The sequence below is a fragment of the Oncorhynchus mykiss genome, chromosome 17 (genome assembly GCF_057628025.1).
Source record: "Oncorhynchus mykiss isolate SJ-2025 chromosome 17, ASM5762802v1, whole genome shotgun sequence".
NCBI lineage: Eukaryota > Metazoa > Chordata > Actinopteri > Salmoniformes > Salmonidae > Oncorhynchus > Oncorhynchus mykiss.
In genome coordinates, this window is record NC_143038.1 from 22,080,278 (window position 1) to 22,107,528 (window position 27,251).

The 27,251-nt window shown below is 42.4% G+C and overlaps 1 protein-coding gene across 2 annotated transcripts in view; it reads left to right on the forward strand.

The window, feature by feature from the left end:
• Window positions 1-27,251, forward strand: part of LOC110493882 (serine/threonine-protein phosphatase 4 regulatory subunit 1) — a 48,393-nt gene that overhangs the window by 5,696 nt on the left and 15,446 nt on the right. The window contains exons 8-15 of one of the 2 annotated variants that reach the window (XM_021568443.3): window positions 297-362; window positions 865-1,023; window positions 1,241-1,365; window positions 1,514-1,986; window positions 14,527-14,834; window positions 16,960-17,049; window positions 23,819-24,004; window positions 26,731-26,892. In XM_021568443.3, coding sequence (XP_021424118.3) covers window positions 297-362; window positions 865-1,023; window positions 1,241-1,365; window positions 1,514-1,986; window positions 14,527-14,834; window positions 16,960-17,049; window positions 23,819-24,004; window positions 26,731-26,892 — 1,569 coding nt within the window. Of the gene's footprint in view, window positions 1-296; window positions 363-864; window positions 1,024-1,240; window positions 1,366-1,513; window positions 1,987-12,910; window positions 14,221-14,526; window positions 14,835-16,959; window positions 17,050-23,818; window positions 24,005-26,730; window positions 26,893-27,251 lie in introns of those variants that run through there. The other variant, XM_090205040.1, reaches the window with a different exon arrangement.

Below are 27,251 nucleotides of genomic sequence, written 5' to 3' on the forward strand. Positions count from 1 at the left end.
CTCTCGTGAAGTTGGTGCCAGTTGGGAAGTTGTATTTGGGTGTAGGAAAGGGGGGATTTTATTTGAACCCCTGTGGATTTCCCTGAGTTTGTGATGCCTGTAATGTGCCTCAAAGACTGTCCCCCAATGATGCCCACTTTGTACTGTTGTATTGGAATAAATAGTCTGTAAGACTGACATGCATAAACATTTTATTGGATAAAACATTCAGCAAAAAATGTCTGGTACTCCAGAATTAGTGAGCCACAAAAAGGTTACATGAACAACTTTTTTTTATTATTACTCTTTTCCTTCAGGTTTGTGCAGCCAATTTCGGGGAGTTCTGTTCCATTGTGGGTCAGGATGCCACAGAGAAACTACTGGTGAGAAACATTTGAAAAAAAATTCACTAGAATGTTTGTTTATTTCCTCCTCACAATCTCAAAGATATGTACATGTCTATCATTACACAACATACTGTTGTGGTATTGGTCGTAAATTACTGGTGGTTTTACCGCCATTGTGTTTTTCACATTCCTTAAAGGAAAATTCCACCCAAAAAACTATCTTGGTATTTGTTTCATTAGCCCATTGTTGACCATAGTCCCAAAATGTTTTTCATACGTTAACAATAGGCTAATGAAACCAATACCAAGAGTTTTCCTTTAACATATGTTCATTGGGACACATCATAGCAAAAAGTTAACAGCTAAAATATATTTGAATTTCATTCTGTTGTAGTTGGGGAAGTGGGGTATATTCATTAATGGAAGCCAACTGGATGAAACGGGGAGGGATCTACCTGAATTTGACCGATGAGAAACTTGTTTGCTACAGTCTCCACTAATGAATACATCCCTGGTACTCATTATCTTTTGTCACCAGATGTCCAAGTTCTTTGACCTGTGCTCGGATAGCCTGTGGGGCATCCGGAAGGCGTGTGCAGAGTGCTTCATGATCGTCTCCAACTCCACCTCCCCAGGAGTGCGACGCACTAAACTGTCCCCCCTCTTCATCAGCCTCATCAGTGACCAGTCTCGCTGGGTAAGAGCCTACGCCAGACGCACACATATAAACACCATACTATTCTGGTGATGTTTGTATGAAACATATTTTCTGCGAGAATGGCCTTAAATTACAATGATAAGTAATTATCTTGATAATGAATTGATGGTGAACATCATAGAGATGTATATTAATTATGTGTGTGATACTATGTTTTATTCAATGATGTGGTAAACATACTCTCTTGACCCTCCAGGTGCGCCAGGCTGCCTTTCAGTCTCTGGGACGCTTCATCTCCACCTTTGCCAACCCCTCCAGCACAGGCCTCTACTTCAAAGAGGACGGCACACTACTGGAGGTCCCCAGGTGTCCCTTTGACAGGTTAGGGTTAGGGTTTGACTCAGGGGCCGAAAACAATATTCAAAATGGACCATATTAGTAAAATGTAACACAACTTTTTATGTATAAAACAATGTTTGTAATTGAAAAGGGAAATTAAGGGGGCTCTCTGGTTGGCTCTCTGTTGCAGAGATTCCCCCCTCAGTATCGAGTCCTCCATGCGCTGCTCCTTCAACGGCCCCACAGAGAGACCCTCGCACCCACCCATCAAACAAGATGGCCGCTCCACCCCAACTCTAGAATGCATGTCCGGGGGAGACCGCGGTAGCGACTCCACACACACTCCTCCCCGAGGCCGACACGAAGTCCAGGAACGCAACAACAACCCTCCCACAAACAACGAGGAGACGGAACAAACGGACGAGAATTTTAACTCTTTCCACTACTGGAGGCCTCCGTTACCGGATATCAGCGAGGAGCTGGAGATGTTGAAGAACCAGGTTCCTCTGCAGAACCAGGCGGCGGGAATTAAAGAGGGAGAGAAGGAGGAGATGGTGGTAGAGGCAAAGGAGGAGATGGCTAGTCTGAAGCCAGTCACCAGCTCTCAGATCCAGAAGGTGTTGGACTGCCTCCAGCCCCACATGGATGACCCTGATGCACAAGGTGAGGGTTGAGGAAAGCATCTCTTCAAAGGTTTTTAATAAAGTAATTTTTTCATTATAATTGGTGCAATAATTAAGAACAAAGTGTTGAATGGTGACACAATGGGCTGGATATCATCCACCATCACAGCATTATTTGGCTCAGTGATCTTAGTGGAACTGACAGCAATTTAGCAACATAAAATCATATACACCCCCAGGAAGAATGACGCCTTTAAATAATTTGAAGCAAGCACTTCAATATTGAAATTTTCAGGTTTTCATACTATCATCGATTGTTTGGAAATGACGTAGAGTAAGGCATTTTTGAAATTTCTATAGCAATAGAGTGGGAGAGCGGCCGTGCGTTTGGACAGTTGATAGACACTGCAGTAAATAAAAACCAGGACCGGACTCTACACAGACCTATATGCAAATAAGCCATACAGGCCTACCATCATTCTCTTTGAACTGGACTGCGTGTTTACGGGCAGTAGCAACAGCGCGACTTTAGATCGTTAGAAAGCATTTGCCAAAAGCCTCAAAATAAACCTGAAAGGATTTCTGCAAATATGTATATACCCCAGGAGTCCTCCTACATTTGAGACAAGGCTGAGTGTAGCCCACAAATCTCCACTGCACGAGCCCGAGGGGACGTATCACCGGACAGGAAGATCACGTCGGTGACTCAACCCACTCAAGTGACGCACCCCTCCTAGGGACGGCATGGAAGAGCAATAGTAAGCCAGTGAGGCAGAATTCCAGTGGAGAGAGGAGCCGGCCAGGCAGAGACAGCAAGGGGACTTCGTTGCTCCAGTTCCTTGCCGTTCACTTTTTCACCCCTGGGCCAGACTACACTCAATCATAAGACTCACTGAAGAGATGAGTCTTCAATAAAGACTTAAAGGTCGAGACCGAGTCTGCGTCTCTCACATGGATAGGCAGAACATTCCATAAAAATTAAGCTCTATAGGAGTTATAGGAGAACCCTGCCTCCAGCTGTTTGCTTAGAAATTCTAGGGACAATACGGAGGCCTGCGTCTTGTGACCGTAGCGTACCTGTAGGTATGTATGGTAAGACCAAATCGGAGCGATGGGTAGTAGCAAGTCCATGTAATGCTTTGTAGGTTAGCAGTAAAACCTTGAAATCAGCCCTTGCCTTAACAGCACTGGTGTACAATAGTTTGAAGTCGGAAGTTTACATACACTTAAGTTGGAGTCATCAAAACTACTTTTTCAACCACTCCACAAATTTCGGTTAGGACATCTACTTTGCATGACACAAGTAATTTTTCCAACCATTGTTTAGACCGATTATTTCACTGTATCACAATTCCAGTGGATCAGAAGTTTACATACACTAAGTTGACTGTGCCTTTAAACCGCTTGGAAAATTCCAGAAAATTATGTCATGGCTTTAGAAGCATCTGATAGGCTAATTGACATAATTTGAGTCAATTGGAGGTGTACCTGTAGATGTATTTCAAGGCCTACCTACAAACTCAGTGCCTCTTTGCTTGACATCATGGGAAAATCAAAAGAAATCAGCCCAGGAAGACCCCAGGGGGAAAAATGTAGACCTCCACAAGTCTGGTTCATCCTTGGGAGCAATTTCCAAATGCCTGAAGGTACCACGTTCATCTGTACAAACAATAGTATGCAAGTATAAACACCATGGGACCACGCAGCTGTCATACCGCTCAGGAAGGAGACTGGTTCTGTCTCCTAGAGATGAAGGTACTTTGGTGCGAAAAGTGCAAATAAATCCCAGAACAACAGCAAAGGACCATGTGAAGATGCTGGAGGAAACGGGTACAAAAGTATCTATATCCACAGTAAAACAAGGCCTATATTGACATAACCTGAAAGGCCGCAACGCAAGGAAGAAGCCACTGCTCCAAAATCGCCATTAAAAAAGCCAGACTACAGTTTGTAACTGGGGACAAAGATCGTACTTTTTGGAGAAATCCTCTGGTCTGATGAAACAAAAATAGAACTGTTTGGCCATGATGACCATTGTTATGTTTGGAGGAAAAAGGGGGATGCTTGCAAGCCAAAGAACACTATCCCAACCGTGAAGCACGGGGGTGGCAGCATCATGTTGTGTGGGTGCTTTGCTGCAGGAGGGACTGGTGCACTTCACAAAAAAGATGCCATCATGAGTTGGAAAATTATGTGGATATATTGAAGCAACATCTCAAGACATCAGTCAGGAAGTTAAAGCTTGGTTGCTAATGGGTCTTCCAAATGGACAATGACCCCAAGCATACTTCCAAAGTTGTGACAAAATGGCCTAAGGACAACAACGTCAAGGTATTGGATTGGCCATCACAAAGCCCTGACCTCATCCTATAGAAATTGTGGGCAAAACTGAATAAGCATGTGCGAGAAAACCTGACTCAGTTACAGCAGGTCTGTCAGGGGGAATGGGCCACAATTCACCCAATTTATTGTGGGAAGCTTGTGGAAGGCTACCCAAAACATTTGACCCATGTTAAACAATTTAAAGGCAATGCTACCAAATACTAATTGAGTGTATGTAAACTTCTGACCCACTGGGAATTTGATGAAAGAAAGAAATGCTGAAATAAATCACTCTTATTCTGACATTTCACATTCTTAAAATAAAGTGGTGATCCTAACTGACTTAAAACTGCATTTTTACTAGGATTAAATGTCAGGAATTGTGAAACACTTACACCATAGCCAAATAAGCTGAGTTTATGTAAACCTCCGACTTCAACTGTATGTTTATTTTTTGGGGTTCTAGTCAGGATTCTTGCAGCCGTATTTATTTAGTGCTTTATCCGGGTAGCCGGAGAGTATAGCATTGCAGTAGTTTAATCTACAAATGACAAAAACATGGATTAACTTTTCTGCATAATTTTGACAAAACGTTTGATTTTTGCAATGTTATGAAGACAGAGAAAAGCTGCCCTTGAAATTTTCTTGATGTTTTCGTCAGAAGAGAGATTAGGGTCCAGAGTAACGCGGAGGTCCTTTTAGTTTTATTTGAGACGACTGTACAACCTTCAAGATTAATTGTCAGATCCAACAGCAGACCTCTGTTTTGTCCGAGTTTAAATGTAGAACATTTGCCGCCATCCACTTCCTTAAGTCTGAAACACAGGCTTCCAGGCTAGGCAATTTTGGGGCTTCACCATGTTTCATCGTCCGCATAGCAGTGAAAGTTGACCTTGTGTTTCCGAATGACATCACCAACAGGTAGAACATATTGTGAAAACAGTATTGCCACTAAAACGGAACCTTGAGGAACGCCGACACGTACTATTGATTTGTCAGAGGACAAGCCATCCAGAGACTAACTGACATCTTTGCGACAGATAAGATCTAAACCAGGCAAGAACTTGTCCGTGTAGACCAATTTGGGATCTCTCCAATAGAATGTGGTGATCGATGGTCAAAAGCAGCACTAAGGTCTGGCGCACGAGCACAGATATAGAGCCTTTGTATGACACCATTAAAAGGTTATTTACCACCTTCGAGTGTAGTCTCAGTGCTATGATGGGGTCTAAAACCAGACTGAAGCATTTTGTATACAATGTTTTCAGGAAGGCAGTGAGTAGTTATTTGTGAACTTTTTTGTAAAATTTTTGACAGGGATGGGAAATTTGAAAGTATGTTGTTTTTGTTTTTTAACATTTTCCAGGTCAAGGTTTGGCCTTTTCAAGAGAGGCCTTATTACTGCCACTTTTAGTGAGTTTGGTACACATCAAGTGGGTAGGGAGACATTTATTATGTTCCACATAGGAGGGCCAACCACAGGAAGTAGCTATTTCAGTAGTTAGGTTGGAATAGGGTCCAGTATACAGCCTGAGGATTTATAGGCCATTGCCATTTTCATGAATGTGTCGAGATATAGGATAAAACAATTTGAGTGTCTCCATTGATCCTAGGTCCTGGCAGTTTTGTGCAGCCTCAGGACAACCGAGCTTTGGAGAAGTATGCAGTTTCAAAGAGTAGCCCTTAATTTGCTTTCTAATGATCATGAACTTTTCATTCCCTCTCATTGAATGCTGCTTTTTAGTTCAGTTTGCGACAGTATTGAATAGACATTTTTGATTGTTCTTATTCTCCTCAATTCGTTTGGAAAAATATGATTGAGCAGCCGTGAGGGCTTTGATATTGCACGGTACTGGTCTTGCCAAGCTAGTCGGTAGACTTCCAGTTTGGTGGAGCGCCATTTCCGTTCAGATTTTCTGGATGCTTGCTTCAGGGCTCGGGTATTTTCTGTATAATTCTTAGGGGTGCGACTGCATCTAGGGTATTACGCAAGGTTAAATTTAGATCCTCGGTTAGGTGGTTAACCAATATTTGTACGTCCTTGGGTCTGGAAGGGCATCTATGAATCTTTGGGTTGTCCGAGAATTCATACCACGGCTTTTGATAATCCTTGGTTGGTGTCTGAGCAGATTATTTGTTGCGATTGCAAACATAATAAGATGGGGGTCCGATAGTCCAGATTATGAGGAAAAACATTATGATCCACTATTTATTCCACTGGACAAAACTAGACCAGGGTATGACTGTGACAATGAGTAGGTCCAGAGACATGTTGGACAAAACCCACGGTGATGGCTCCGAAAGCCTTTTGGAGTAGGTCTGTGGACTTTTCCATGTGAATAATAAGGTCACCAAAATTAGAATTAGAATTATCTGCCATGACTACAAGGTCCGATTTAGCAATTCAGGGAACTCCGTGTGGAACGATGTATACGGCCCAGGAGACCTGTAAACAGTAGCTATAAAAAGTGATTAAGTAAGCTGCGTAGTTTGACTAGAAGCTCAAGACGAAAACGCAGTATTCTTTGGAGGGGTAAATTTAAATGTGCAACACCTCTGCCTTTGCGTGATGTGCGGGGGATGGTCACTCGAGTAACCAGGAGGAGAGGCCTCATTTAACACAGTAAACTGGCTAACAGCCTGCACCCTCTCTCATTGTGGAGCTAGAGGAGTTAGAGCCCTGTCTATGTTCATAGATAAGATGAGAGCACCCCTCCAGCTAGGATGGAGTCCGTCACTCCTCAGTATGCCAGGTCCTGTTTGTGGGTGAGTCCTAGAAAGGGGGCCAATTATCTACAAATTCTATCTTTTTGGGAGGGGCAGAAAACAGTTTAACCAGCTATTGAGTTGAGACTCTGCTGTAAAGCTCATCACTCCCCCTAACTGGGAGGGGACCAGAGACAGTTACTCGATGCCGACATCTTTCTAGCTAATTTACACTCTAGAGCTATGTTGCGCTTGGTGACCTCTGACTGTTTCATCCTAACATCGTTGGTGCCGACGTGGAAAACAATATCCCTATAATCTCTACACTTGCCTGTTTTAGCCTTAGCCAGCACCATCTTGGGGTTAGCCTTTACGTTGGTAGCCCTGCACAATGTGTATGATTTCTGGATGATTCTTTTTAAGTCTAATATTGCAGGTAATGGAGTCACCAATGACTAGGGTTTTCAATTTGTCAGAGCTAATGGTGGGAGGACTGAGAAGGTTCGGTCTCTGACTCGTTGCTTAGTGGGGAGAACCTGTTGAGCGACACCGGTTGAGAATACCAACAGCATTTCTTTCCAGAAGCCTTGAGAAAATTGTCCGGCTGCAGGGACTTTGCAGGGGATTTATACTACTGTCTGTACTTACTGGTGGCACAGATGCTATTTCATCCTTTCCTACACTGAAATTGCCATTGCCTAACGATTGCATCTGAAGCTGTGCTTGCAACACAGCTATCCTCACTGTAAGGTGATAGTTGTCATGTATGTTATGAGTTCAGCGACTGCAATTAGATGTTAATGTTACTACTTAGGTTTTTCTGCTGGTGGAGGTCCTGTAGAACCATGTCCAGATAAAGCGTCCGAGGTGAAAAAGTTGATAAAACGTTGGTAAATCTATTTAAAATTAAAAACCGAAAAGTTTGGCAGATAGCCAAGTCACAACAAACAACACAGCAGCACGGAGATAAGTCCGGAAGTTGACAAGTGTTAGCCAGAACGAGATGAGGTAAAATCTACTGAGTGAACAGTGGATGAACCCTCAAACTTTTTTAGCTTACAGTTGGCTGTCAAAATTGGACTGATCAACGTTGTGGAAAAGTAGCCTGCCCGCCCTTTTGCAGCTTGCCTGCTAATGCATACTTGTACCAAGCCACATTTTGACAACTGAATGAGAACTTGCCAGCCTACCCTCCCATTTGTTCGATGCCAAATACATTTGATTGATGCCAAATACATTTGATTGACAACTAAGAGATATGTTACCTGTGGATAACAGTCCAAGTGTAGCATAGCTAGCTAGCTAAGTGATTCACATTTCTTGCTAGTGGAACGAACCGGCTCATAGCCCGTAACAAAGAGAGACAATGTGGAGATCAAGGAATAAAACATTAACTAAAGTAAACTATATACAATAAACAATGGTGTGTGTGTGTGTGTGTGTGTGTGTGTAGTGTAAGTGAGTGGTTGTGTGCATAGTTGGTGAGGGGTGTTGAGGTGCCAAAAAAGTCACAAACTGCCGCAACCAAAAATAAGTGTCTGCATGGAGAGTCTCTTCAATGAATGGGGGAAGGTGTACTTATCCACGGGACACACCTGAGGCCAGGTGTCCTATTTCGCTGACGACCCTCCCAGCTCCATCCACCAACATCCTAATAAGGAAAGCAAGACAAACAAACAAAATACTGCCCTGGTTAACACTATCTCACTGCCCCAGCCAACCTCGTCCTCTCCAGACCTCAGCAACCTTTGCGCACAGGAAGCAACCTTTTAAGAGTAAAGAAGAACGAGGACAGCAGGGAACAAGACAATAAAAAAATAAACAGTCTGTCATGTGGACGACACACGTGCTCGGGAGCCACGCATATGAGAATGCGTGTCCACCGATCAATAGGACCAGATGCGTTCAGGAACAGGGAGCACGAGAGAGCAAGTCAGCAAAGACATTATCAGACCCCCTGCACATCGAGATGGAATGCCTGTAAAAAACAAACACCATCTCCTTATCCTCTGGTTAGGACACATCATAAACCTCAAGGTAAGAGGGTTATGGTCGGTGTAGACCACAATAGGTACTACACCCGAGCTGATGGTTAAACTTCTTGGAAAAGAAACTAACAGGCCTCGCAACACCAGACACATCTGCTTGCAGCAAGACTGCACCTCCCCCCACGTGACTCGCATCCACCTGCAAGGTGAATGACAAATCCATGCGAGGCGCAGCCAGCCCCAGAGTTGAGGTAAGCAACCTCTTTGCATCCTCAAAAGCCTGTTGACAGAGGGGAGACCAGACGTAAACCGCATTAGTCGCTCCCCTGACAGATTTGTTGAAACATATGGTAGAGAAGTTCCTATAGAAACCACGGTAATAACCAATCATTCCCAAGAAACGCATCAGTTCCTTTTTAGTAGTTGGTGGTGGAAAAGCATCAATAGCTACCACTTTAGCCCGAACAGAATGCACTTCACCCTGCCCAACCACCTTACTCACATTTAGCCAGATCGATAGTGAGGCGACCCGCAGCCAGGCAGTCGAAGAAGTTGCATACGGGACAGATGCTCCTCCCAGCTATCTGCGTAAATCATTATCTAGTCCAGAAATCAGCACAACCCTGTTCATAAGGTGTTGAAAAGAGGCATGTGCATTACGCAGGCCAAAACTCATAACTGAATAAGAGTACAGACTGGAGGGGGTAGTAAAGGCAGAGATTTCACGTGCCTACTCATCGGTGGCACCTGCCAATAGCCCTTTAACTGGTCAAACTTGCTCAAACTTTGTTTCTCCGACCTGATCAATGCAGTCCTCCATCCGAGGAAGAGGAAATTAATCTGGCTTAGTGACACTGTTTACCTTACGATAGTCCGTACAACATCTGTTTGTCCCATCCGGTTTACTGACCAAGATACAGGGAGATGCCCAGCTGGAGAAAGAAGGCTTTGCAATATCACTCTCCAGCATGTATCTGATCTCAGCATCAAAACAATGCAGTTTCTCTGAAGAAACTATAGAACCGCTGACGGATGGGGTCAGCGTCCCCAACGTCAATGTCGTGTTCTATTAAGTTAGGTGTATCAGGAAACTCAGAATCAGACCGACCAACTCGCCTCGCCTATCAGCAGGTAGATGAGTGAGAAGGCTGTCCAAAGCATCCAGTGACTCTGACTTTTTCAATCTACCTTGCAGTACATCAGGCCCGGGCAAAGGCCGGCCCGGGGCTGTATGCGGCTGGCGACCTGATTCAATATGGCCCGCGAAATCATGCGCAGATCCAAAGTTTTGAAAAATTAATTTGTTCAAATTAAAAGCCCAATGACTACCCGCCTTTGTGTAATTTAACTCTCACTGCTTGTTGGACATTTATTTTGAAGGCATGTATAAATAACTGCACAAGGAGACTGACTGACAGGCTGACACGTTACAAATAGCTAGTTAGCTAGAAATTGTTCAAATGATTTTAAAGGAAAGTAGACAATGGTGAATGTAGGGTGTTCCTGCAAGAGTGGACATTGAAATATTAGCTTAGTGTGCAAAGAGAGCATCGCTGTTTTGAAGACTGCAACTTGTCCCGACACTTCCAGACAAAGCATGCCTAGAAATATAGGAATGTCTTCTGAGCAGAGGGTGAGTCCATCGAAAGAGTTGCTTTCTCAGTTGCAAAAGCAGCAAGGACTTTTCACAAAACTGCATTCAGAAAATAACGGAATTGTGAGAGCTAGCTATGTACTGTCCCACAAAATTGCTAAACATAGCAAGCCATTCGCTGAGGACAAATTCATTAAAGAATGTTTAATTGACTCTGCAGCAGTACTTTGCCCCAACGAGCTGTTTGAAAATGTTTCCCTTCCAAGACAAACAGTGATACAAACAGTTGAGGACATCACAGAGAATATTGATATTCATGAAATCACAAGTGAATTATAGCGAAACACAGCTTAGCCTTTTGTTAATCACCCTGTTGTCTCAGATTTTGAAATTATGCTTTACAGCGATAGCAAGACAAGCGTTTATGTAAGTTTATTGATAGCCTAGCATGGCATTATGTCCAGCTAGCAGCAGGAAACTTGGTCACGAAAATCAGAAAAGCAATCTTTTTTTGATGATCTTCGGATGTTTTCACTGATGAGACTCCCAGTTAGACAGCAAATGTTCCTTTTGTTCCATAAAGATAATTTTTATACCCAAAATACCTCCGTTTGTTCTTCACGTTATGTTCAGAAATCCACCGGAAATAGCGGTCACGACAATGCCGAAAAAAAAATCCAAATTATATCCATAATATCGACAAATATGGCAAACCTTTTTTATAATCGATCCTCAAGGTGTTTTTCAAATATCTATTCGATAATATATCAACCGGGACAGTTGGCTTTTCAGTAGGACCGGGAGGAAAAATGTCTACTTCTCTCTATTACGCAAGAATCACTCTGAGAGCCATCAGCTGGCCACTTACGCAATATATTAGTTTACGCTCATTCTTCAACATAAAGGCGTGAAACTACGTCTAAAGGCTGTAGACACCTTAGGGAAGACGTAGAAAAAGGATTCTGGTTGATATCCCTTTCAATGGGCTATAGGGATGCATAGAAAGACAGGGGTTTCAAAATAAGGGTCACTTCCTGATTGGATTTTTCTCAGGATTTCGCCTTTAATATCAGTTCTGTTATACTCACAGACAATATTTTTACAGTTTTGGAAACTTGAGTGTTTTCTATCCTAAGCTGTCAATTATACGCATATTCTAGCATCTGGTCCTGAGAAATCGGCAGTTTACTTTGGGAACGTTATTTTTCCAAAAATAAAAATAGTGCCCCCTAGCTTCAAGAGGTTAAACTGAAAACTCTTGTGCAAACTCAACATGAGTTTAAGGTTCTATATCGTTGGCGGTAAGCCTCAGGAACAAATTCATAACTCTGTAACAGCCATTTTAACCTTATCATAGCTGACACTGTCGGCTACAACAAGAGCTGAAAATGATTCCTGCCCTTTACCTGTCAACACACTGCAACATTTAAAGTACGATCAGAATCAGGCCAACTCCTAGTGTCAGCAACATGCTCAACCAATGAAAATAACATCTCAGGATCCTTATAAAATTTGGGCAACAACCATAACTTTACAACATTATGAAAATTGTCCGGAGCACTACCAAGAGAGAAGCGACCCCCTAGGTAAATCTTGGTCACCTTCCCAGAGCAAACTCTCCTGAGTTAGTACACTCCAAATCCTGTTTTAAATTCCAATTCCTTTTCATACTTAACACGATCATGCTCACTATCATGCTCCAGCTTAACACAATCATGCTCTAGCTGTAACAGAAGCAGTTCTTTCTGCTGTTAAAAAGACTACTAGGGCTAACAGTCGGAGGGGACATTCTAACAAGACGGTGAGGTGGCATGTCCTCGGCAGAGGCTGCCCCAGTGGTAACTTCTTGTATACCACTCTCCATAAAATTGTCCTTCAATATCAACCAAACATAATGTTTTTAGACATTTATCACTAATTTCAACCTGGTAGTGTTCAGCGATCTTCCAACAGCTGTTTTAGTACATTATTTTAAGTTCCTCTGTTGGAACGCAAAGGAACTCGTCTACATTAGACGCCATAGTCACAAGTAACTACTAAAAATAATCTCGCTCTTCCCCTCTGCTGAGCAGACCAGACCACAACAAGAGAAACGCTGGGCACCACAGGCGAGAGATGATACATAAGGAGCTTCCCCAAATCCTACAATAACTCAACCCTAGTCTTTGTGCGGATTCGTGGTGGATTACGCACTGTACCCCGCTGGCATGGGAAATAAAACAGCACGCTGGTGGATTCCCCCCAAGCCACAGATGTACCCCCGAGACAACTGCTCAGTCCACGGACACCACACAAAAATAAAATAACCATGCCCAACGTATTCTAAAGTGAAACATGTCACTAAGCCTAACAGCTGAAAAGTAAGGCTCTAGCTCCGTGTAGCAAATGGCACTCCGCTACCCAAATCTCCTACTGAGGTACACAGCAGATTGTACTCACCTTCTTGGACCGATGTCCCAACAGCAGGTAGAGCAAGAGTTTCCAGCCTGGGCAGGAGCCTGGAAACTAACCAATGTTACACTCTCCAACGCAGCACACAACCAGCCATCCACTGCTGTGGAAAGTTTAACAAAGGCAACCAACACTGGGCCTACCAAACAGCGCAACTCAATTTTTGTTTTACAAAAGATGCAAACAAAGCACCTAACTTCAGTTTTACTCCCAAACAAAATACACTTACCAGTTAGCTTAACAACACTAGTATTATGCCTACTGGCATACTTTTTCATGCAGCGCACCATTTGATGTCGTCACCGGACTACTAAAGTCACTGATATGTCTGCAAGGCACTATACCAAACACTTGACTATGCAGTGAATACCAACCAATGTGCATCCCAAATAGCATTAACCCATCATAATGAAAAAAAAATACTATCCACACAAATGTCTAGGAACCAACCTTATAATCCCGGACGAGCCCCCACAACCGGCTCGTAGCCCGGTGACAACAAGGAGATCAAGGAATAACAAAAATATTTATTAATGGAAGTTAACTACATACAATTAACAATGTGTGTAATCAGTAGTGTAAGTGAGTGGTTGTGTGCATAGTTGGTGATAAGGAGGGGTGTTTGTGAGGTGCCAAAACAAACAAGCCACAAACTGCCACAACCAAAAATAACTGTGTCTGTGTGGAGAGTGTCTCAATGAATGGGGATAGGTGTATTTATCCACGCGGCACACTTGAGCCCAGGTGTGTCCCATTTCGCTGTCTATCCTCCCAGCTCCGCCCACCGACATCCTATTAAGGAAAACAAGCAAAGAGAGAATTTGGCTGACACAGTGGGAGGGTTGTCACACCAGCTAACCAAATAACACTTGCATCTCTAGCTTTAGCCACCGATAAACGATATGGGGGATAAAGTCGACCACTCACCCACTCGCTAGCTTAGCTAGCTAATGTGTTTCTATCTTGCTAAATAAATAGATACATAAATTGATTAAACTAGCCTATTTGCCATATGATTAACTTGTGGTCATTCCCCATGCTAGTTTGATTGTATTGACATTTCCAGCCTTAGTTACATTTGTCTGTTTTTGTGCTTAACATTGAGTCATTGAAACTAAAACAGTGCATTCTGAAGGGCTGGAGACAGCAAAAATGTACTCTGCCAGTTGTGATTTACAACCTGACAGCAATATTTGTTGGACATCCAAGAAAGGTATTGGCGAATTAACTATATTAATCATGCGTTGAACTGCATCCATCTATACTGCCAACAATGCATTATTTTACCCCATTTGAAATTTGTCAAATATAACTTATTTTATTACCTCTTATGAAGTTGGTTTTGTAGCATAAACTGGGAACTTTATAGTTTTGCCTAATATTATGATTGTCTGTTTGTCTCATGTCTGCAAAGTAGTTAAAACGCTGTCAGTTCCACTTTAATAGTCTTTACATTTGACCTGTGTATTCAAGACCATGAATTTGTGTCTTTGTCTGTCTTTCCGTATGTGTCTCCCAGCCCAAGTGCAGGTGCTCTCAGCTGCCCTGAAGGCTGCCCAGCAGGAGAGAGAGTCGGAGGATACAGAGGGTCAGTCAGAGAGCCAGCCTCCAGAGGATGGGAATGGGGAACCAGATGAGGAGTTCTCCCAGAACGGAGGGACCGCAGAGGAGGAACGGACACCTAACGAGCCTCCCCAGCAGACCACAGATTCGGCACCCATAGAGGAACTGAAAGAGACCGAAGTGGAGTCGGAGCCTCCGGTGTCTCCGGAATCATCCCCCGACTCGCCTGTCCTTGTACAGGACGACTCGGACCACAGCAGTGTGGTGAGTAGGAATGTGCAGCTCTCCTTACAAGCATGATTCAATACACATCTAGATACATTGGCTTCGATACATTTACTTTTAGCTTGAAGGGATTTGATTAGTGGAATGAATCGATGCAATGCACTAACAAATGTTCAATGAACACATTCGTTTTCCATTCTAAATTAATATCTGATACTGATGGAGCCGAGCGTGTTTGCATGTCTGCACAGAGTGGGGTGCCTCATAAGGATCCGCAGAAGGCGAATGGGAAATCTGACGTTACCGTCAATATTATTCGCCAAAGTACAATCATTGGACATTAAATTAGATGAGATACGATTATGAATATCCTCCGAACGGGACATAAAAAATTAACATCTTATGTGTCATGGAATCGTGACTAAATGATGACATGGATATTCAGCTAGCAGGATATACGCTGCACTGGCTAGATAGAACAGCACTGGGAGAAAAATAAGACGAGGGGGAGCGGTATGTGCATACTTGTAAACAACAGCTGGTGCACATTCACTGTAAGGTCTACCTACACCTGTTGGATCCCGCGCACGTGACAAATACACTTTGATTTGAAGTATTCAACCCCCTGTGTCAATTCATGTTAGAATCGCCTTTGGCAGTGACTACAGCTGTACGTCTTTCTGGGTAAGTCTCAACGAGCTTTCCACACCTGGATTGTACAATATTTTCACTTTATTTTTATAATTCCTCAAGCTCTGTCAAGTTGGTTGTTGATCAAGTCTTGCCATAGATTTTCAAGCTGATAAAAGTCAAAACACTCAGGAACATTTAATGTCGTCTTGGTAAGCAACTCCAGTGTATTTGCGGCCTTGTGTTTAGGTTTTAGTCCTGCTGAAAGGTGAATTTTTCTCCCAGTGACTGTTGGAAAGCAGACTGAACCAGGTTTTCCTCTAGGATTTTGCCTGTGCTTGGCTCTAATCATTAAAAAAAATGTATCACTCCCAAATTATCTAGTCCTTTTATTTAACCTTTTATTTAACTTGGCAAGTCAGTTAAGAACAAATTCTTATTTACAATGACGGCCTACCCCAGCCAAACCCAGAAGGCGCTGGGCCAATTGTGCGCTGCCCTATGTGCGCCGCCCTTGCCAATGACAAGCAAACCTATAACATGATGCAGCAATCACCATGCTTGAAAATATGAAGAGTGCTACTCTGTTATGTGTTGTATTGGATTTGCCCTAAACGGAACACTTTGTATTCAGGGCATAAAGTGAATTTCTTTGCCCCCTTTTTTCAGTTTTACTTTAGTGCCTTATTGCAAACAGGATTCATGTTTAGGAATATGTGTATTCTTTACGGGCTTCCTCCTTTTCACTCTTTCATTTTAGGTTAGTAATTTTGGTGTAACACCATGTTGATCCATCTTCAATTTTCTCCTATTGCAACCATTTATCTCAAACTGTTGTCATGTCACCATTGGCCTCATGGTGAAATCCCTGAGCGGTTTCCTTCCTCTCCAGCAACGGAGTTAGGAAGTGTCTTTGTAGTGACTGGGTTTATTAATACACCATCCATAGTGTAATTAATAACTTCACCATTTAATGGCTTTTTTTTTTTTTTTTTTACCCATCTACCATTAGGTGCACTTATTTGTGAAGCATTGTAATTAATCCCTGGTCATTGTAGTTGAATCAGTGTTTGAAATTCACTGCTCGATTGGGGTATAGAGAGAAGGTAGTCATTCAGAATGAATGTTAAACCCTATTGCACACAGTGACTCCATGCAAATTATTATGTGACTTGTTAAGCACATCTTTACTCCTTAACTTATTTAGGCTTACCATAACAAAGGGATTTAATACTTATTGACTCAAGACATTTCCATTTTTAATTAATTTGAAAAATGTCTTCCACTTTGACATTATGTTTAGGCCAGTGACTCAATTCTCTTTTTAAATTCAGGCTGTAACACAACAAATTGGAATAAGTCGAGGTGTGCGACTACTTTCTGAAGGCACCGTATATGAGTTTATCTCTGCTAATTGTCTATATGTCTGTGTGTGCTAGCTGACTTTGTGGTTTGTGTCCTAGATGACTGGTATGTTTGTATGTGTGCTAGCTGACTGATATGTCAAACTGTGTTTCCTCCCTGTTTTGGATAGGAGTCGGAGCTGATCGAGAGTGTGGAGGAAGAGGGGAAGGAGGACTTGGCTCCCAACCAGCTGTGTGAGGAGGAGAAGTCCATGGTCCAGGTCAGTTCTGCCAAACACTTTCTAAGCCTTTCTACTTTACATATTGTACATACATCGAGGGGACATTTATTAACATTTGTGATTCAGTCAAGTCTGGAGTACAACTACCTTTAAGCTGCCATACGTTTTGTCTGAGAATAGTTAAAGCGATCCAATGTCCAATGAATTGCGATTGACAAGATCTAGGGCCAGTTTTCTGATACCAGATTTAGCTTGGACTAAAATTCATGCTCAATGGAGAAGCTTATGCCCAGTGCAGATCTAACAGCTGACATAAGGAGAGATGTTGCGACCAACGTTTTAAAAATGTTTAGTTGTAGAACAACTGACTAGAGAAGTGTGGTTGAGCCTGGTTCCACTGTCACGTGGAAGCACAATGTATATATTTATGCAGGTTCTTTAAAAGTTGCTAGCTACTTTTAGCAAGGTGTTTAACAAACAGGTTTCATGAATTACATGCAGCCACTGTCTGGCTCACTAGAAAACACATCACCAGCCTCCTGCTCACAAGCCCAGTGCCTAGAGGAGCTGAAGAGAGGATCATCAAGCTAGGATAGCAACAACAACAAAAAACCTTACTCTTCAATATTGTGATGGGAAATGCATAGCACAAATAATTAGGTTTTGCTGGATATTATTCATGCCGATCAAACAGTTTTTTTTTACATGGACAATACATTGGCGATAATACACTGCTCAAAAAAATAAAGGGAACACTTAAACAACACAATGTAACTCCAAGTCAATCACACTTCTGTGAAAACAAACTGTCCACTTAGGAAGCAACACTGATTGACAATAAATTTCACATGCTGTTGTGCAAATGGAATAGACAACAGGTGGAAATTATAGGCAATTAGCAAGACACCCCCAATAAAGGAGAGGTTCTGCAGGTGGTGACCACAGACCACTTCTCAGTTCCTATCCGATGTTTTGGTCACTTTTGAATGATGGCGGTGCTTTCACTCTAGTGGTAGCACGGGACTGAGTCTACAACCCACACAAGTGGCTCAGGTACTGCAGCTCATCCAGGATGGAACATCAATGCGAGCTGTGGCAAGAAGGTTTGCTGTGTCTGTCAGCGTAGTGTCCAGAGCATGGAGGCGCTACCAGGAGACAGGCCAGTACATCAGGAGACGTGGAGGAGGCCGTAGGAGGGCAACAACCCAGCAGCAGGACCGCTACCTTCGCCTTTGCATTTGCCAGAGAACACCAAGATTGGCAAATTCGCCACTGGCGCCCTGTGCTCTTCACAGATGAAAGCAGGTTCACGCTGAGCACATGTGACAGACGTGACAGAGTCTGGAGACACCGTGGAGAACGTTCTGCTGCCTGCAACATCCTCCAGCATGACCGTTTGGCGGTGGGTCAGTCATGGTGTGGGGTGGCATTTCTTTGGGGGGCCGCACAGCCCTCCATGTGCTCGCCAGAGGTAGCCTGACTGCCATTAGGTACCGAGATGAGATTCTCAGACCCCTTGTGAGACCATATGCTGGTGCGGTTGGCCCTGGGTTCCTCCTAATGCAAGACAATGCTAGACCTCATGTGGCTGGAGTGTGTCAGCAGTTCCTGCAAGAGGAAGGCATTGATGCTATGGACTGGCCCGCCTGTTCCCCAGACCTGAATCCAATTAAGCACATCTGAGACATCATGTCTCGCTCCATCCACCAACAGTTGCACCACAGACTGTCCAGGAGTTGGAGGATGCTTTAGTCCAGGTCTGGGAGGAGATCCCTCAGGAGACCATCCGCCACCTCATCAGAAGCATGCCCAGGCGTTGTAGGGAGGTCATACAGGCACGTGGAGGCCACACACACTACTGAGCCTCATTTTGACTTGTTTTAAGGACATTACATCAAAGTTGGATCAGCCTGTAGTGTGGTTTTCCACTTTAATTTTGAGTGTGACTCCAAATCCAGACCTCCATGAGTTGATCATTTTGATTTCCATTGATAATTTTTGTGTGATTTTGTTGTCAGTACATTCAACTATGTAAAGAAAAAAGTATTTAATAACTCGTTGTGTTTGGAGGACAAAGAATGCTGAGTTACATCCAAAGAACACCATACCTACTGTGAAGCATGGGGTTGAGACATCATGCTTTGGGGCTGTTTTTCTGCAAAGGGACAAGGACGACTGATCCGTGTAAAGGAAAGAATGAATGGGGCCATGTATCGTGAGATTTTGAGTGAAAACCTCCTTCCATCAGCAAGGGCATTGAAGATGAAACGTGGCTGGGTTTTTCAGCATGACAATGATCCCAAACACACCGCCCGGGAAACGAAGGAGTGGCTTCGTAAGAAGCATTTCAATCTCCTGGAGTGGCCTAGCCAGTCTCCAGATCTCAACCCCATAGAACATCTTTGGAGGGAGTTGAAAGTCCGTGTTGCCCAGCAACAGCCCCAAAACATCACTGCTCTAGAGGAGATCTGCATGGAGGAATGGGCCAAAATACCAGCAACAGTGTGTGAAAACCTTGTGAAGACTTACAGAAAACATTTGACCTCTGTCATTGCCAACAAAGGGTATATAACAAAGTATTGAGAAACTTTTGTTATTGACCAAATACTTATTTTCCACCATATTTTGCTAATAAATTCATTAAAAACCCTACAATGTGATTTTCTGGAATTGTTTTTCTCATTTTGTCCTATCATAGTTGAAGTGTACCTATGATGAAAATTACAGGCCTCATCTTTTTAAGTGGGAGAACTTGCACAATTGGTGGCTGACTAAATACTTTTTTTGCCCCACTGTATACAAAAAATGCACTGAAACCAAAATACCTTTTAGTTTTGGTGATCTTCACGGCTCTGGGTCATTTTCAAGTCCTCTGGTGGTTACAGTTTAACTTTGGAACGGGTAGCACCATAGAAAGAAGCTTTCTTGATAAACCGTCCATTTCGTCTGTTCTCCTTGGTGGCAAATTATTTTTTTTACTTTTTTTTTTTTAGATAAACAGCTCATTTTTTAATGGTAACTGTGTTACCTGTAGTTGTGAAGCTGGGGCAGAAGTACAACAAAAATGTAGTTTTGAAAGTCTGTTTTTTACATTTATTTTAATAACCTCTCTTGGGTAGGAGGCAGTATTTTCACCTCCGAATGAAAAGCGTGCCCAAAGTAAATTGCCTTCTACTCAGGCCCAGAAGCTAGGATATGCATATAATTGGTAGAGTTGGATAGAATCAAATCAAATGTATTTATAAGGCCCTTCGTACATCAGCTGATATCTCAAAGTGCTGTACAGAAACCCAGCCTAAAACCCCAAACGGCAAGCAATGCAGGTGTTGAAGCACGTTGGCTAGGAAAAAATCCCTAGAAAGGCCAAAACCTAGGAAGAAACCTAGAGGAACCAGGCTATGAGGGGTGGCCAGTCCTCTTCTGGCTGTGCCGGGTAGAAAACAATCTAAAGTTTCCAAACTGTTCAAATAATGTCTGAGTATAACAGAACTGATATGGCAGGCGAAAAGCTGAGAGAAATCCATCCAGGAAGTGGAATTATTTTCATGTGGCTGTTTTTCAACTCCATACCTACCATAGAGAGTCCAATGGGTTAGGATTGCAGATTGCAGTTCCTATGGCTTCCACTAGATGTCAACAGTCTTTAGACATGGTTTCAGGCTTTTATTTTGAAAAGAGATTAGTAAAAAAGCAATTTTGGTCAGAGGACAGAGGAAGTATGCAGACCTGATTTGGGTGCGCTCACGTTTGTTATTTTTCCTTTCTATTAAAAACGGTATTGTCCGGTTAAAATATTATTGATTATAAAGACAATAAACAACCTGAGGATTAATTCTAAACATTGTTTGACATGTTTCAATGAACTTTACCGGTACTTTTAGTATGTATTCGTCTGCCTGTTGTGACCTCCTTGGAGCCATTGGATTACTGAACAAAACGCGCCAACAAAACTGAGTTTTTGGGACATAAAGAGGGACGTTATTGAACAAAACAAACATTTACTGTGTAAATGGGAGTCTTGTGAGTGCAACCATATGACGATCATCAAAGGTAAGTGGTTAATTTTATCGTTATTTCTAACTTTAGTGACTCCTCTACTTGGCTGGTAAATTTTTGTATGTCCTGCACACACAGGTGATGCAGGTACCCTTCCTAACGCCGTTGCTGTAAAGGAAGGAAACTGCTCACGAACATGACTGTTGTTTTGCTCTAGGACGCCCACAAGCCTCGTAAGACTCGTCTGAAGGTAGCCTGGTACCAGTTTAAAACATTTATGGAAGTGTGTATATATAGATGTCATTTAGTGCCAAAAAATGTTTGTTAAATATGAGTCAAAAAAAAATAATCATCCTCATCTTTCTTATATCTGATAGAGGACAGGGCCTGGTTGCACAAAATATCTTAAGTATATTTTCCCTTGACGTTTGCTGAGCTTTAAGTCAGTTGCACAACACATTTTAAGACAAATTTCCTCCTTTAATTAAGTGAAAAAGTTAAAGGTGCCCATGAGTTCACCTTAAGTGCTTCATTCAGTATAGATATCAAAGTAAACAGAATTTGTGGAGGTAAATACTGTAGCTAAACGATGAAAGGTGCACAATCCATGGCTACAAAGCTTGCTTTCTAGCTAGCTGTCTACTCTGTGCTAGCTTGACATGCTAAAAAGTAATAGAAAAAAGTTTAGAAAAAATAACTACAATGTTTTAGCTAATGAATCAATTTGTTTCTCCTGTCTTAAACGTAGAAGTTCTATTTTGCGACCTCAAAATAAATGTGATCTCTTTGAATGTCTCAAGTCTTGAATGAATGTGTTTCCATGTATGAATCTGTTGAAGGCAACATTCAATGTTTCATTTTTTGATACCTAAAGGGGTCCTAAAATTCAAAATAAAATAGCTAAATGATCCTCGGTATGACCATCCAAAAACAATTCCATATGCTAGCTTAATAGAACTCTTTAGGATTAACATGATTTTTAAATGACTACCTGATCTCTGCACCCCACACATACAATTATCTGTAAGGTCCCTGAGTCGAGCAGGGAATTTCAAGCACAGATTCAACCACAAAGACCAAGAAGGTTTTCCAATGGTTCGCAAAGAAGACATTGAATATCCCTTTGAGCATGGTGCAGATACTGTATTTCTTACACTTTGGATGGTGTATCAAAACACCCAGTCACTACATGGATACAGGCCCCTTCCTAACTCAGTTGCCGGAGAGGAAAGAAACCGCTCAGGGATTACACCATGAAGCCAATGGTGGCTTTAAAACAGCTATAGTTTAATAACTGTGATAGGAAATAACTGAGGATGGATCAATATTGTAGTTACAATATTGGGGGATCCTAATAAAATACCAAATACTCCACAATACTAACAAAAATGTGAAAAGAAGCCTGTACAGAATAAAAATATTCCAAAACATGCATCATGTTTGCAACAAGGCAAAGAAATTAACTTTTTGTTCTGAATATACAAAGCATTGTGTTGGATTTTCCCCAAACATAACACATCACTGTGTACCACTCTTCATATTTTCAATCGTGGTGGCTGCATCATGTTGTGTGTGTGTGTATGCTTGTCATCGGCAAGGACTAGGGAGGTTTTTAGGTTAAAAAGAACGGAATAGAGCTAAGCACACACAAATCCTAGAGGAAAACCTGGTTCGGTCTGCTTTCCAACACACTGGGAGACATTCACCTTTCAGCAGGACAATAACCTAAAACACAAGGCCAATTATACAATAATATACACTGGAGTTGCTTCCAAAGACACCATTGAATTTTCCTACGTGGCTAAGTTACAGTGTTGACTTAAATCAGCTTGAAAATCTATGGCAGGACTTGAAAATGGCTGTCTAGCAAGGCCAACAACCTACATGAGCTTCAATCCAGGTGTGCAAAGCTCTTAGAGACTAAAGGTGTCCGTCCGCCTGTTTCCCAGCCCAAACATTTTGGTAGAGTTCGTGCATATATTATGACAACATTTTGTTAATTTTTGACTTTGGCTAGTTTTTGTGGGGGGGGGATGTTCGGGCACATAAAACATACTCTGGAGGCAAGCCGAAGTTTGGAGCCAAACGCCTACGCCCCTTCGTTGGTGATTGGTCAACAGTAGGGATTCTTCAATAAAGTCTTGTCATTCAGTGAGAGATGACTCGTTTTCATTTTTTTATTTTTTTTATTGAAAAATACTGCACCAACCTTATATGTAAAATTTGTTGTATACTTATCTAATCAAGATATATTAGTGTTATCTTTTTTATTTTATGTCGGTTGACAAAATGACACAACAAACACAACAAAGTGTGGAAAAGAGAAGGGGTGTGTGGTGAGTTTTGAAACAAATAATACTTTGTCAAAAGTTTTATGTATGTGTAATTGTAAAAAAAATTAAATAAAAAAAGAAGCTAGGATAGCTCACTGCAGCTTAACCCCTCAGAAATTGATAGTTGGCTGTCAGCTTGACTTAAACACTTAACTTTAGCGCACTGTTCTCTGATTGGCTAAACGGACTGTCTCCTCTCAAGTCTTTAGCTAAGATTTGACATGTTGCATTTTGGAAACTCCTCCAGCAGCCGACATGAGATGTCCTAAAACTACACCATTCAGATCAAGCAAACTTTGTTCTAAATCTGCATAAAACGGTCTCGGCTGTTAAATGTGAACCGGGCTTTAGTCTGTGTCCGGGAAACCAAACCAGGCTCCTAACATTTTCTACTGACCGCTGCTGTTGCCATGGCTATGATATTGGACAGGTTTTAACCACTCCTCTTACTCTTGTCCCTCTCCCCCCCTCCTCTCCAGAATGTGATTCCCCAGCAGCTGCTGGACCAGTACCTTTCCATGACGGACCCGGCACGGGCCCAGACGGTGGACACAGAGATTGCCAAGCACTGTGCGTTCAGCCTGCCCGGCGTAGCCCTCACCCTGGGCCAACAGAACTGGCACTGCCTCAAGGACACCTACGAGACCCTCGCCACTGACGTACAGGTGTGTGCTTTTTGGGGGCACTCCCATATCTTTATTTTGGGCTATACAGGTGGGGCCCTGACCGGGGTTGTGTTCATTAAGCACCAAAACTGACTGAAACAAGAAGGGTACAATTTCTTGTTCAATAAGAAACGCTCATTTTCCGTTGCGAAGCGTCTAAAAAAAAAATATATACAAGTTTTCAGTTGCGTGCCCTAATGAACATGACACAGGACACTGTGTTCTAAAGGCACTGACAGTGGACGGGGTGACCCATTCATTTTCGATGAAGCCTATGCAGGGGTGCAATTATATCGAAGCGGAGTGGTCAATGGTGCGCGTGCCTATGAAAATAAATAATAGGATTATATAAAATAGGAGGTGGAGAAAATAGGATTCTGCTCTATTTTTAAAGCGGTCGGTATTGAACAATCACAGTAGAAAGCGTAGCCTGCGTGATGATACGTCAGAACGTACCTGTACATCTAACAGCAGGACCAGCTAACTTGCCCGCTAGCTAGCTGGCTAACACTATCAGTTTACAGAGTCACGTTTAACAATAAAACATTTAAAAATGTTTTCTAATCCATTTTGGATTAATAATTTGTGTTTCATGTAAATACAGTTGAAGTCGTAAGTTTACACTTATGTTGGAGTCATTAAAACTTGGAACATTTCCAGAAAATGAGGCCTACCTTCAAACTCAGTGCCTCTTTGCTTGACATCAAGGGAAAATCAAAAAAAATTGTAGACCTCCACAAGTCTGGTTCATCCTAGGGAGCAATTTCCAAACGGCTGAAGGTACCACGATCATCTGTACAAATAAAAGTTTGCAAGTATAAACACCATGGGACCACGCATCCGCCATACCACTCAGGAAGGAGATGTGTTCTGTCTCCTAGAGATAAACATACTTGCAAAAAGTGCAAATCAATCCCAGAACAACAGCAAAGGACCTTGTGAAGATGCTGGAGGAAACGGGTACAAAAGTATCTATATCCACAGTAAAACGAGTGCTATATCGACATAACCTGAAAAGCCGCTTAGCAAGGAAGAAGCCACTGCTCCAAAACTGCCATAAAAAAAAGACAGACTACGGGTTGCAACTGCACATGGGGACAAAGACCGTACTTTTTGGAGAAATGTCTTCTGGTCTGATGAAACAAAAATAGATCTGTTTGGCCATAATGACCATGGTTCTGTTTGGAGGAAAAAGGGGGAGGCTTGCAAGCCGAAGAACACCATCTCAACCGTGAAGCACGGGGGTGGCAGCATTATGTTGTGGGGGGTGCTTTTCTGCAGGAGGGACTGGTGCACTTCACAAAATAGATGGCATTATGTGGATATATTGAAGCAACATCTCAAGACATCAGTCAGGAAGTTAGAGCTTGGTAGCAAATGGGACTTCCAAATGAACAATGACACCAAGCATACTTCCAAAGTTGTGGCAAAATGGCTTAAGGACAACAAAGTCAAGGTATTGCAGTGGCCATCACAAAGCCCTGACCTCGAGCCTATAGAACATTTGTGGGCAGAACTGAAAAAGCTTGTGTGAGCAAGTAGGCCTGCAAACTTGACTCAGTTACACCAGCTCTGTCAGGAGGAATTGGCCAAAATTCACCCAACTTGTGGGAAGGCTACCTGAAACTTTTGACCCAAGTTAAACAAATGAAAGGCAATGCTACCAAGTACTAATTGAGTGTATGTAAACCTCTGACCCACTGGGAATGTGATGAAAGAAATTAAAGCTTAAATAAATAATTCTGACTTTTCACATTCTTAAAATAAAGTGGTGATCCTAACTGACCTAAGATGGGGAGTTTTTACTAGGATTAGATGTCAGGAATTGTGAAAAACTGAATTTAAATGTATTTGGCTAAGGTGTATGTAAACTTCCGACTTCAACTGTAGCTCGTCTATTTTGTTATCCATTGATTGTACGTTGTCTAACAGATTACACACTCGCCGTCGGATCCTTACACGGCCCCCCGACCAATGTCGTCGATATCTCCGTCTCTTTCTCATGCGAATGACAGGGATTTGGACCTTGTCGGGTGTCTGAAGTAAATCCTTCGCGTCCGACTTGTTAAAGAAAAACTCTTAGTCCAGTTCGAGGTGAGTAATAGCTGTCCTGATGTCCAGAAGCTCTTTTCGGTCATAAGAGACGGTGGCAGAAACATTATGCACAAAATAAGTTACAAATAACGCAAAAAAATAGCACAATTGTTTAAGAGTCCGTAAAACGGCAGCCATCTCCTCCGGCGCCATTCTTTTAATGGTTACTGCTTGGTTTCCAACAAAAATAAATACCGATTTTTTTTAACTTTTATCAGACAGTGAGGTGTGAAAGTGAACAACACACCATGTGTTGACATAATCTCATCATTAGAGATTGATGCACTGATACCCAGTATGTACGTTGCTATGCAAATGACAAGTTCAGTGACTGTAACTATAACCGCGCTCATGATGTAATATGGAGTTATTAGTTTGCAACCAATGCAGCTTGTCATTTTCACTTAAAGCTTAACTTCAATTACTTTTGTGAAGAATAGTGGATTGTTAGATTCATTATTCAATGAGTGGTATTGCAGCTTGGCTGAGGTAGGGAGTGGCTGTGTTAGCCTGTGTAGTCATTGACCGAGGCATATCAGCCATTTACTCTGAGTTTTTACTCCCTGACATGTGGAAAAGTTTTGGTGTAGGGCCAAGCTGATCTTCTGTCTTTATATTCATTACCACTACAGTGGAAGGTGCGCCGTACGCTGGCGTTCTCCATCCACGAGCTGGCGGTGATCCTAGGAGACCAGCTTACGGCGGCCGACCTGGTGCCCATCTTCAACGGCTTCCTCAAGGACCTGGATGAGGTGCGCATCGGCGTGCTCAAACACCTCTATGACTTCCTTAAGGTGAGACCACCATACATGTAACAAGCAAACTGTGAACCGACTCAAAATAATCTATCTACATGTTGGTCCACTTGCTGTGCTGTTTTACTAGCCTGGTCCTAGATCTGTTTGTGCTCTTGCCAACACCATTCCTCATTGTCAAGCCAAACATTGACAATGAGTTAGTATGGTAGCACAAACAGACTGGAACTTTTAGCTGCCACATAGTTAATCTAGATTGGATTTATACTCAACAATTTCAAACATTTTACTGAGTGTTTATAATGTTTTTTTTGTTTTTTTTAACAAGGTAAGTTGACAGAGAACACATTGTCATTTACAGCAGCAACCTGGGGAATAGTTACAGGGGAGATGAGTGA